Source organism: Myxine glutinosa, chromosome 1, assembly GCF_964187855.1.
Source record: "Myxine glutinosa chromosome 1, kmMyxGlut1.1, whole genome shotgun sequence".
NCBI lineage: Eukaryota > Metazoa > Chordata > Myxini > Myxiniformes > Myxinidae > Myxine > Myxine glutinosa.
Genome location: NC_136261.1, coordinates 44,972,971 through 44,984,856, shown reverse-complemented (window position 1 = coordinate 44,984,856; position 11,886 = coordinate 44,972,971). Strand labels below are relative to the sequence as shown.

At 35.6% G+C, this 11,886-nt stretch overlaps 1 protein-coding gene across 1 annotated transcript; it reads right to left on the bottom strand.

Moving 5' to 3' along the window:
• Nucleotides 1-7,166: 7,166 nt before the first annotated feature.
• LOC144889586 (uncharacterized) lies at nucleotides 7,167-8,645 on the bottom strand. Its single transcript, XM_078770431.1, has 2 exons — nucleotides 8,424-8,645; nucleotides 7,167-8,255 (listed from the first exon to the last, which is right to left on the bottom strand). Exons 1-2 carry the CDS (start codon nucleotides 8,538-8,540, stop codon nucleotides 7,167-7,169), a joined length of 1,206 nt encoding a protein of 401 aa, XP_078626557.1. The 5' UTR covers nucleotides 8,541-8,645.
• Between the last annotated feature and the right edge of the window lie 3,241 nt (nucleotides 8,646-11,886).

Here is an 11,886-nt window from a genome sequence, read left to right as displayed (position 1 = left end):
TGTCAATGGAAACTTATAATACCTTGTTTAATATCACAGAGAAAAACAACAAGTTTAGTTATAATCCAGGAAGTGGATATAAAACTATAACCGTTTCACCTGGAGCTTACGAGATTTCTCAAATATCTTCAGAAGTCTCTCGCCTTATGAAAGAAAAAGGTGATGAACCAAAAAATATTGTAATAGATATTCAAAAACACACTTCAAAATCAACTATTAAACTTAAAAATAATTATAAAGTTGATTTCACGATTGAAAATTCGTTTAGAGAGCTATTGGGTTTCTCTTCAAAAAAGATTGAAAATAACGGGACGTTTTACAGTGATAATGTTATCCAAATATCCTCCGGTATAAATTCAGTATTAATTCATTGTGATTTGATTGATGGTGCTTATAACGATGGAATAAGAACAAATACAATATTTTCATTCAGTGCATACTCAACCCCGATTGGTTATAAATTTAATATGGAACCAAAAAATCTTGTCTATTTACCTGTCAGGAAAAACCATATACAGAGTAAATTTTAGGATAACCGACCAAGATAATCGTATGATATCCTTTAATGATGAAATTATATCCATCAGAATTCACCTACGTGAAGTTTTTCAATAAATAAATAATGGTTATTGTGAGAAAACACGAGTTGGGAAAATATAAAATAATTACAGGGGAGGGCATGTTCCTTTCACCAGACTATACAAGGTATGTGGGTAGAGGATACTATAAACCTAAGAGACAACGAGGTGTAGGTCATCAATTTCGAAATAAAGGAGATGGGATAATTGATACTCTAATGGGTATTGGTTCAACCATCCTTAAACATAAAGACCTAATTGGTTCAACTGCTTCTGCCGTGGGCTCCGTTGCTGGTGCTATAAAGAGTATAAAAGATGCTCAAAAGGAGTCTCATAAATTACAAGCAATCAAAGAAATAAAAAAAGGTAAAACTCAACTATCTTCACAAGAACGACAAAAAATCATTAAAATACTTGGGTCAGGGTTTCAACAATTTTAATGCTATATAAATACAAGTATGGAAGCGATTGATAGTATCTATGATTTGGATGATACGATTATCATTTCAAACTCCACTAAAAAGGAAGACTATTTTAAGGTAAATGCTATAACAGGAACAGACTGGAATTCAAACGGAACAAAAAGTTTTGAAATAAATAATCAACAAACTTACTTGAATATAGCTGATAGTTTCTTGCTGTGTAAATTTAAATTCACTAAGGCTGCGAATAATACTAATGCTACACTCGTAAATGATTTCTTCTGGAAAATGTTTGACAGTGTCCGCCTGTATATTGGAACACAAGAGGTTGAAGCGGTTGATTATGTCTCTGCTACATCTGAAATGATGAAATTTACACTATATTCGTTTAGTGATAGAATGGGTAAGGGAGCTGTTGAAGGTTTTATTCCTGATATGTCAACGGGTACAAACGCAGACCCTGGTTATAGTCAAAGGAAGTCAATGTATAATGATGAAACAAAAGCAGTGAATAGTTTTACCGTAGCAGTACCTCTTAAAGGTATATTTGGATTTTGCGATTATGATAAAGTTTTGTATGGTCTTAAAATTAGATTTCAACTACAAAGGAATGATAATGTAAATAGGTTGCTTTTTGGGGATGAAAATGCTTTTGGAGACAACAATAAATTTGTTATTAATGATTTGTGTTGGTATATCAGTGAATATACTCCTAATCTTAAAACGGAAGAGATGTTAAATAGAAGACTTAACTCAAAGAAACCGCTAAATGTATCATACCTTAAAAGAAGATGTCAACACGTTAAACTGGAACACACTACCTACACTTGGAATTTGGGTGTTCTTCAAGGAAAGCCACGATACCTCTGGCTCATTTTTAAAAAACCAGATGGAGAGGATGGTACTAATAAGAATAATGCGCTGAGTGATAATGCTAAGGTGAAACAACTTCGGGTTTCTCTTGATGGCACATTTTATCCACGAGATAGATTGGAAATTGATTGGGAAAAAAATGATTATGCGGAAGCCTACAAGTCCTACCAAAAGGTGTGTGAAAGTAATGGTAATAATGATCCTATTTTGGATATGGTTGCGTTTCAAAAACTTTATACAATCTACGCAATTGACCTGAGTTCTCAAAAGGAAACTATAAAGTCTAATCGAGTGGATACTTCTCTATACATTGAAAGAGGGGAGAGTGAAGAGGTTAATGCATATTGTTTGCTTTTGGAGGAAACAGAATTACAGATTAATACAGATAATGGTGTTATGATTAATATCACATAGGTTTTTTCTCATAAATAAATGGTTGGGGTATATGTTAATCAAATCAATCTTAATAAATTAACATCTTGTATTCAAAATCAAAAGCCTTGTATTATTAATGTTAATACAATTCAAAGAAAAGGAGCTGTAAGAATTGATGTTTTACTCACACACACACAAGTAAAAACACTAAATGATGTTGGATCACTTAAAATTAAAATGACGAAACCTATGTTAAAGAAATATTCAATAGATGAGTCAAGAGGAGGATTTCTCCCGTTTCTAATTCCTTTATTTGCTGGTTTAAGTGCGGCGGGAGCATTGACTGGTGGTATTTCAGCAGCGGTAAAAACTGCTAACGAAAGGAAGGCACAACTAAAAGCTCAAAAAGAATTGGAAAGACATAACAAGGAGTTGGAGAAACAAATTAGTGGAAGTGGTGTAATTGTAGATTTTGCTCAAAAACTTGAAAGTCTACCTGATAAAGCTAGATTGTTGGTTGGAGATATGCTTTCCTCTATCGCTCAAGCGGGTGTTAAACTAACTAAACGGGGTAATGGATTGTATCTTTCTCATAAATAAATGGATAAATGGTTTAAACAATTTGGAAAGAATACAACGTCAAATATAGAACTAGCTAAGTATTGTAAAACACTAAAAATTGATAATGTGGTTATTTGTATGAGAGATGAATTAATACATATAAATAAGAATACAAAGAATATTATTATGAATTTAGACACACAGAATGGTTCTCATTGGGTTTGTATTCATAATAGTCAGGATAAATATTATTTTGATAGTTATGGTATGCCACCACCTGTTGAAGTAATACAATTCTTACAGAATGGTGTTTATCAAACATTCCAAGTTCAAGAAATTAATTCTAAATGTTGTGGCCAATTATGTTTATATGTATTATTTCAACTCAACAATAATGAAAATTTTTATGATATCATTTTTTATCTAATATAAATGACCTATGTTGGAAAAGATGGTTCTATCTTTGGAAAATCCTCTCAGGATATTGATTTATCAAATTATTATACAAAGGCACAGGCTGAACGACAAAAATATAGTGTAAGTAAAAATATTAATATGAAGAATACTTATAAATTAATCAATTATCCAAACCCTACAGATGCGAATGACTTGATTAGATTCAGTGATTTATCACAATATATATCTTTAAAGAAAACAGCACGTTTTGTGAAACAAGTAAAATTTACAACCACAACACCTGGTTATACTGACCATACACCTTTCCTCATTGAATTTAACTACCTGCTTACAATTAAATTTTATAAAGAAGGACATTTAGTTAATATGCGAATTAATAAATGGGGGTATGATATGCCTGATTTAGGGTATAATTGGTCTTTTTCAATAAACATAGAAGACCTACATGATTTAAATCAGTCTCGTAAAGAAGAATATTATCCACTTGGTGAAGATAAGGATTTATGTGGAAGTACAATTAGTAAACAACAAATACGTGATTTTAAGAAAATAAAAATATATGATAGTATAGCGATGGTTCGCATGACAAAGAAGGAAGGTAATGAGATAAGGATAGAAAGCCGAGGAATACAAACCGATTTGGTAGTGGGAAGATGGGGTGGTATTACCTGTCATAATATTAATCTCACATATATTTCTGATACATAAATGGCAGGAAGAAGACTACAAGAGAATTATAATTTTTGTATTCAAGGATACCTACAAGAAAAGGGTGCTCGGTATTACATACCTTATGATTTGGAGCATATACATGGGAATTTTGTCATAAAAAACTGGCCTTATACTGATATTGTTAAACCCACAAATAGAGACTTGTTTAAAATATTAAATAAAAATGAACTTCTCAAAGTTATGAAATATAAAACTCTTTTAGAAATCGTCAACAAATCTTATTGGTATCCTATTATGAGAAAAATAATTATAGATACAAGAATATCTCAAAATCCAGATGAGTATATGTATAATATTCTTTGGGGTTCAAACTCAAGGGTAGCAAGGGATGAGGAAGGAGTTGAAGAAGAGAAGGAGGAAAGAGAGAAAAAGGAGAAGGAGGAAAGGGAGAGGGAGGAGAAGGAGGAGAGGGAGAAAAAGGAGGAGGAGAGGGAGAAAAAGGAGAAGGAGGAGAGGGAGGAAAGGGAGCAAAGAGAGAGGGAGGAAAAATATAAAAAGATGGAAATCAGTGAGATTCGTAAAAGATTGAGTGTATTACAGCAAATAAATCAATCTCAACGCACAGAAGAGGAAATTAAAGAATTAACAACTCTTATGAAGATAATGGTTTCAAAAATAACAACGTCAATGTCTTCAATTTCAGGGAGGAGATTTAAACGAGAAAGTGGTGAAGAAGAAGAAGAAGAAGGAAAAGATTATGTGATTGATGATGTTGGTGTCATTGACTTTAGTTAGTTTTTATTTGTAAATAAATGGAGGAGAGAGTGAAGGCATTCCTTAGGATTCTTTATGTTTTAAAAATAAAGATTGAAATGTATATGTTGAAAACCAAAAAGGTTTTGATACTCTGTCGGAATTTTTCTGATAAATAAATATGAGTTATTGTCTCAAATGTAAAAAGAAAACTAAATCTAAAAATATCTCTTATGTTAAAGCTAAAAATAATAGAGTTTATCAAAAAGGAATATGTCAAGTGTGTGGCTCTAAAAAGTGCCAATTCATATCTCCTAAAAGTGGAGGAGACATACAAAAGTTTCTGTCAGGAAGTAAATTTACAACAACTGGAATTCCAGGGGAATTACACCTTCCAGGGTATTCTTTCTGTGGTCCAGGAACAAACTTGGATAAAAGATTAGATAAGGCTGACAATCCTAAACCTTGGTCTAAACCTACAAATAGGGTTGACGAAGTGTGTATGAAGCATGATATTGCTTATGGAAATACCACTACGTTGACTGAAAAACATAAAGCCGACAGCGAAATGTTGTATAATTTGTCTTTGATACAAAATCCAACGTTGAGAGAGAAAGTTGATAGGTTTATTGTGAGAAATTTGATAAATGCTAAATTGAAACTTGGTCTTGGTTATTCCTCAAAAAACTATTAGGCTCTAATGATGTCATCAAGACTGAGGAGCTTTTGGCTGAAGAATTACACAAACCTATAATCACAAAGTTTAAAAGAAGGAAGGTTTATTCTAAATACACCGACCACATATGGTCCGCTGATTTAATTGAATTGAATAATGACAGGGGATACAGGTATGCTTTAACCGTTATTGATTTGAGGAGTAGATTTGCCTGGGTTGTCCCTTTAAAAAATAAAAGGGGTGATACTTTAATGTTAGCCTTTAAGCGAATATTTGATCGGGATAAAAGGAAACCAAAGAAGTTATGGACTGATGAGGGAACAGAGTTCTATAACAAAATATTCATGAAATTTCTTAAGGGGAAGGGTATTAAATTATACAGCACCTTTAATGAAGGAAAGGCAGTTGTTATTGAGCGTTTTAATCGTACTTTAAAAGAGAAATTATATAAAAAATTCACACAACTCGGTTCTCAAAAATGGGTGTATTTAATTCAGGATATTGTAGATAATTACAATAATACAGTTCATTCATCAACAAAATCAAAACCATCAGAAACATTTACAAAATTAGAATATGAAAAGGAGATTAATTTGAGAAAGCCCAAGTTTAAAGTTGGTGATATTGTAAGAATATACAAATGGAAAAGCCATTTTGAGAAAGGTTATACAAAGAGATGGACTAATGAATTATTTAAAATCGTTGATGTAATGGATACAGTCCCTTGGACCTACAAATTATATGATTTAAATGGAGAAGAAATCTTGGGTTCATTTTACTCACAAGAATTACAAAAAACACAAGTAAGCAGAAAATACCCTTGAAAATAATAAATAAATAAATAAAATGTAATGGGGATACGTTTTTAAATCTGTGAACCCCAAACACAGAATCCCACAACTTTTTAGTTGGGGCTTAACTTTTGTGTGTGTATAATGGGGATACGTTTTTAAATCTGTGAACCCCAAACACAGAATCCCACAACTTTTTAGTTGGGGCTTAACTTTTGTGTGTGTATAATGGGGATACGTTTTTAAATCTGTGAACCCCAAACACAGAATCCCACAACTTTTCAGTTGGGGCTTGACTTTTGTGTGTGTATAATGGGGATACGTTTTTAAATCTGTGAACCCCAAACACAGAATCCCACAACTTTTCAGTTGGGGCTTAACTTTTGAGTGTGTATAATGGGGATACGTTTTTAAATCTGTGAACCCCAAACACAGAATCCCACAACTTTTCAGTTGGGGCTTAACTTTTGTGTGTGTATAATGGGGATACGTTTTTAAATCTGTGAACCCCAAACACAGAATCCCTCAACTTTCCAGTTGGGGCTTAACTTTTGTGTATGTGTGAGTGAGTCATAATAATATACAAACCCTAACCCAACCCCATCCCTAACCCAAACCCATCCCTAACCCAAACCCATCCCTAACCCAAACCCATCCCTAACCCAACCCCATCCCTAACCCAACCCATTCCTAACCCAACCCCATCCCTAACCCAACCCAATCCCTAACCCAACCCCATCCCTAACCCAACCCCATCCCTAACCCAACCCCATCCCTAACCCAACCCCATCCCTAACCCTCACATTCAAAATCCCAACCCTAACCCAACCCCATCCCTAACCCAACCCCAACCCATCCCTAACCCTCACATTCAAAATCCCAACCCTAACCCAATCCCATCCCTAACCCAACCCCAACCCTCACATTCAAAATCCCAACCCTAACCCAACCCCATCCCTAACCCAACCCCATCCCTAACCCTCACATTCAAAATCCCACCCAAACCCTAACATAATCTTTTTTTTCTTCTTTTAAAAAAATATGTATTTCATTTTTTTTTTTTTTTCCTCTTCTTCCAATTCTGTCTTTCAAGGCTTTCAAGTTTGAAGAAGTAGAAATGGGAAGAAAGAATTTTCCAGCATTTTCTTCCTCGAACTTTCTTGATATTGCTTAAATCAAGCGTCATTAAACAAAGAACATTGTTCATTGCTTTAGAATCCAAAGAGTCTCCAAGATGGACCCCACAGGTAGAGTCTCCAAAATAAAACCAACTTTCCAAGTTCCCAAGGTATAACCACATTCCTGTTGAGCCTCCAAGATAGGTATCACATTCCGAGTCATCAAAACAAAACCCCCATTCCGAGTCTCCAAAAATATAACCATCTTTCCAAGTCCCCAAGGTAGAACCACAATTTTCAGAAATATTTGGGGTTTCCGTGATAAGTCTCACATAGTATAACTGCGGACCATCAGGGAAAACTTCCCTTTCCCAATTTTTTAGGGTTTCTATGATGTGTCTCACATAGTATAACTGCGGACCATCAGGGAGAACTCTCCTTGCCCAATTTTTTAGGGTTTCTATGATGTGTCTCACATAGTATAACTGCGGACCATCAGGGAGAATTCCCGTTTCCCAGTTTTTTAGGGTTTCTATGATGTGTCTCACATAGTATAACTGCGGACCATCAGGGAGAACTCTCCTTGCCCAATTTTTTAGGGTTTCTATGATGTGTCTCACATAGTATAACTGCGGACCATCAGGGAGAATTCCCATTTCACAATTTTTTAGGGTTTCTATGATGTGTCTCACATAGTATAACTGCGGACCATCAGGGAGAACTCCCCTTTCCCAATTTTCAGAAATTTGTGGGTCTCCAATGTATGACTTGTATTCTGGCTCATCAAGGTAGAACTTGTTCAGTGGGTTTTGTTTTGATAACTCACAACAAGTATCATCATGGTAAAACTCTTTTTCAGGATTTTGTGGATCTCCAAGGTATAACTCTTTGGCTGGGTCATCAAGGTAGAACTCGTTCTGGGGGTCTTGGTTGTTCAAAATGTCTTCAAACAAAAAAATAACTTCATCCCAAGTTGTGTTAAAAGCAGAATTTTCATTTCGTATCTCAGATACAATTTCCTGTGAAAGAAAATAACAATGTATTAATTTAATACAATATTTTTATTTGTATAAATCAAGCTCTATGAATATTAAAATAAACTTTGTTAACTCTTACATGAGTCTCATCTAAAAAAAAAAAAAAAAAAAAAAAATTAAATAAATAAATAAATAAATAAACAAACTTACCTCCATTGATAAGAGGTTCGAGTCCAGTTCATCAATCTGAAGGTTGAGTTCTACACAGGTAGTAGGACTCCAAGGAATAGCAAAGTTATCCCATTCCATTTCGGCATAGGAGTCCATTCTCAAGTGAAGCAGAAAGCGTGTTTGAAAAAGCCTGTGTGGTCGGTGCCTTTTATAAGAAGGGCTGGGTGTGTGTCATTTCCTGTGGAAATTCCCTGGGCGTGTCTTAACTGGAAATGATGTGATGGAAATTCCCTGAAAATGATGTCATGTATTACCTGGAAATGATACAATGCTGAAGAGTTTATAAAGTGGGTGGGACTTAGCAAAAGTGGGCGGAGCTTAGCAAAAGTGGGCGGGACATAGCAAAAAGTGGGCGTGGCCTAACAAAAAGTGGGCGGGGCTTAGTAAAAGGTGGGCGTGGCTTACCAAACGTGGGCGGGGTTTACCAAAAAGTGGACGGAGCTTAACAAAAGGTGGGCAGAGCCTACCAAAAAGTGTGTGGCACTGGAGGCGCTCAAACAAGAACATTGAGGGAGGTTTACCATTTTATCTTAGCTCAGTTAAAATGTCTTAATAAAGAACCAAACTCAAACATATTTTTTGTTAATGTATTAGACGGTGAGGAGAGTTGTAGGAGAATTAAATTATTTCCCACACATAAACAAATATTTGTAGGGTCGTTGTTTGAGTGGGTCAAAGATGATTCACCAGATGATATTAAGAGTAAAAGGTTAAAAGGTCCATAAGGTCAGAAGGATCACAGGTTCACACAGAAGGACCATTGTTTAAGTGGTCTAATGAATAAGGATAACATGTCAAAAGGTTAGAAGGTTCGTAAAGAACAGGGTGAGAGAAATAGAGGTGTTTAGGGGCAATGAGGGAGGGGAAAAATTAACATGTAAGTCAATGGGAAAATGAGAGTGTCCCAGAAGCAACATATATACACTACTTACGTACGTGCGTGTCTGCATTTTAAAAGTTCATTTTCTCGGCAACCGTTGGTCTGATTGACATGAAATTTTCACCATAGTAGGGCCTCCTCCTGTAGAATATTTTAGTGAATATTATGACGTCACACGTCACGTGGTACGGGTGCCATCTTGGAAAAAACAAAAAATTTGCACCTCTATATCTCAAAAGCCGCTGCACAGAAATAATTGAGACAGGTCTCATTGCAAAGAACTCCATGCGGAATAACATATGTGAATGATGACGTCATAGGTGCCGCTGTTATGACGTCGTAATTCGATAAGTAAAAAACTATCCGATCAGGATGAAATTTATTGAGCATCTTCTCGGTATAAATTGATGCAGAAATAAAATTATAATGACGTCGTAGGTCACATGGTTCGGACGCCATATTGTTTTGAGTGAAAAGCCTGAAAAACCACTAAAATCAAATTTTCTCCAAAACGACTGAACAGATTGAGGCCAAACTTTGCAGGCCGAAACGCATACCCATGACGAACAAAAAAGTCAGCGAGCATGACGTCATGCATCACATGATTTCAGAGTTATGATGTTTTTAAGCATAAACTTTTTAAACCTAGCTCCTCCCTCATTTTTGATCCTATCGAGGGAAACTTCACAGATGTGTCCAGCATATCTCTACTAAAATGACCTTTTGGAATTTGCGATCAGTGACGTGGTTTGGCAGATATAAATAAACGAAAATATTTTTAAAAAATTATAACTCTTGAACCGCTTCATTGATCGACGTGAAACTTTATATTATAGTAGAGGTAATGAAGTGTAACAGGTATACAAAATTTCAAGATGATTGGATGTACGGTCTGGAAGCTGGAAGTTGTTATTGTGTGAAGAAGAAGAGTCTTCTAGAGTGGGCATGGAATTAATTATCACACTGCACATGATGAGCAGGCAAAATTGCAGAGTGACCTCACGGGGTCATTTTGAGCTCAAATAAAATTCTTATTTCAGATTTGTCAATCGTTGAGGTATATTAACACACGACCAAAACAGATTTGGTGAAATTCCAACGATTTTTGACGAAAATATAATATTTGTGTCTGCATTTCAGCAAAGTAAAGTGTGTGCCGTGTCAGCATTTTAAAAATTGAAACGTGGCTCATTGTAAATAACTCCATATGGGGAATAGGTGTTGTTAACGATGACATCATTGGTGCCATAATTATGACGTTATCATTTGACAAGGACAACGCTTGGTCTGATCAGTTTGAAATTTATTGAGCATGATCTATGCAACAATTATTTAGAGAATATAAATTTATGATGTCATCACTCACGTGGTCTGGCAGCCATATTGGATCAAAAAAAGAAGCGTTCAAAAATAGAAGAGTTGGCTCACACCAAGTTGACTGCGCAGGGTAAGTATTCTATGAATACTATCTAGTTTAAAATTATTTTATTGTGTCGGTATTTTCCTTAATCTGTTTGTTTCATTCATTTTACCCCATCGTCAGTCCTTATACCCCCTGTATGAGTCCTTCCACCTCCTTCACGTTCCCTATCCCGCCCGCCAGTCTTTGCTTCGCTCTCCTTCAACTCTTCCCGAACATAGGTCTTTGCGCATCGCTTCACCAGCTCACGTGTGATTTCCCCGCTCATCGCATCCATTCTAGTGCCCATCACTTGCATTTTGCCGCTGTTTATTTCTCTCATCAACTCCATTCGTGATTTGAACCAAGCCATAAAGAACCCCATATTCGAGGGTCACTGGCACGCTACCCTGTGGTACAAGTTCCATGGATGCCGAATTTTCCTTGTTTTGGTTCTTCTCACTCTAACCTTGTGAAATCACCAGGTGAGTACCAACACTCGTGCGCTGATAAAACCATTTATAACAATGAGTGAACAGGTGATCGATTTATTTAATTCATTAATAATTGTTCGGAACGGAATCCCTTTGTAACCTGGGGATTCCCTGTTCCTGCATTTTAATATTTTGTGTTAAAGTTGCTTTTCACACGATTGGACGAGCAGGAAACACTTCATTTTATATCCGTCAATAACTTGTCGAATGAGCACAATTCCTTCCTTCCATGTGAATTCTGCTTCATCGGAATGAACATTACCTCACACGGTACCTCATTGTTCATTTTAAAAATAACAGAATATTGTTCTGTTCGATGAACCAATCAATTAGAGAATCGATTTAAAAGGTATCGATTCACAGCCATTCAATGCGTCAATACGTCAATCTGGGCATGGCACCGATCAAGCACGATAAACACTTGATGTGCGAAATGACGTCATTATTTAATTATTTTATAATCGGAATCGGGAGTATAATCGGCAGATTTTATTTTTTCGAATTGGTTATCGGTTATGGTCAAATGTCCTAATCGTCACGGCACCAATATATACTGTATATATGGTAAAAGATTGGGGCGTTTGGGATTCATATACATTTTTAAAGAAAGGCGCACCCAAGCAAAAGAGTAACCAGATCTGTAATAAGCAAGAGCAGACCTGGTCTTGG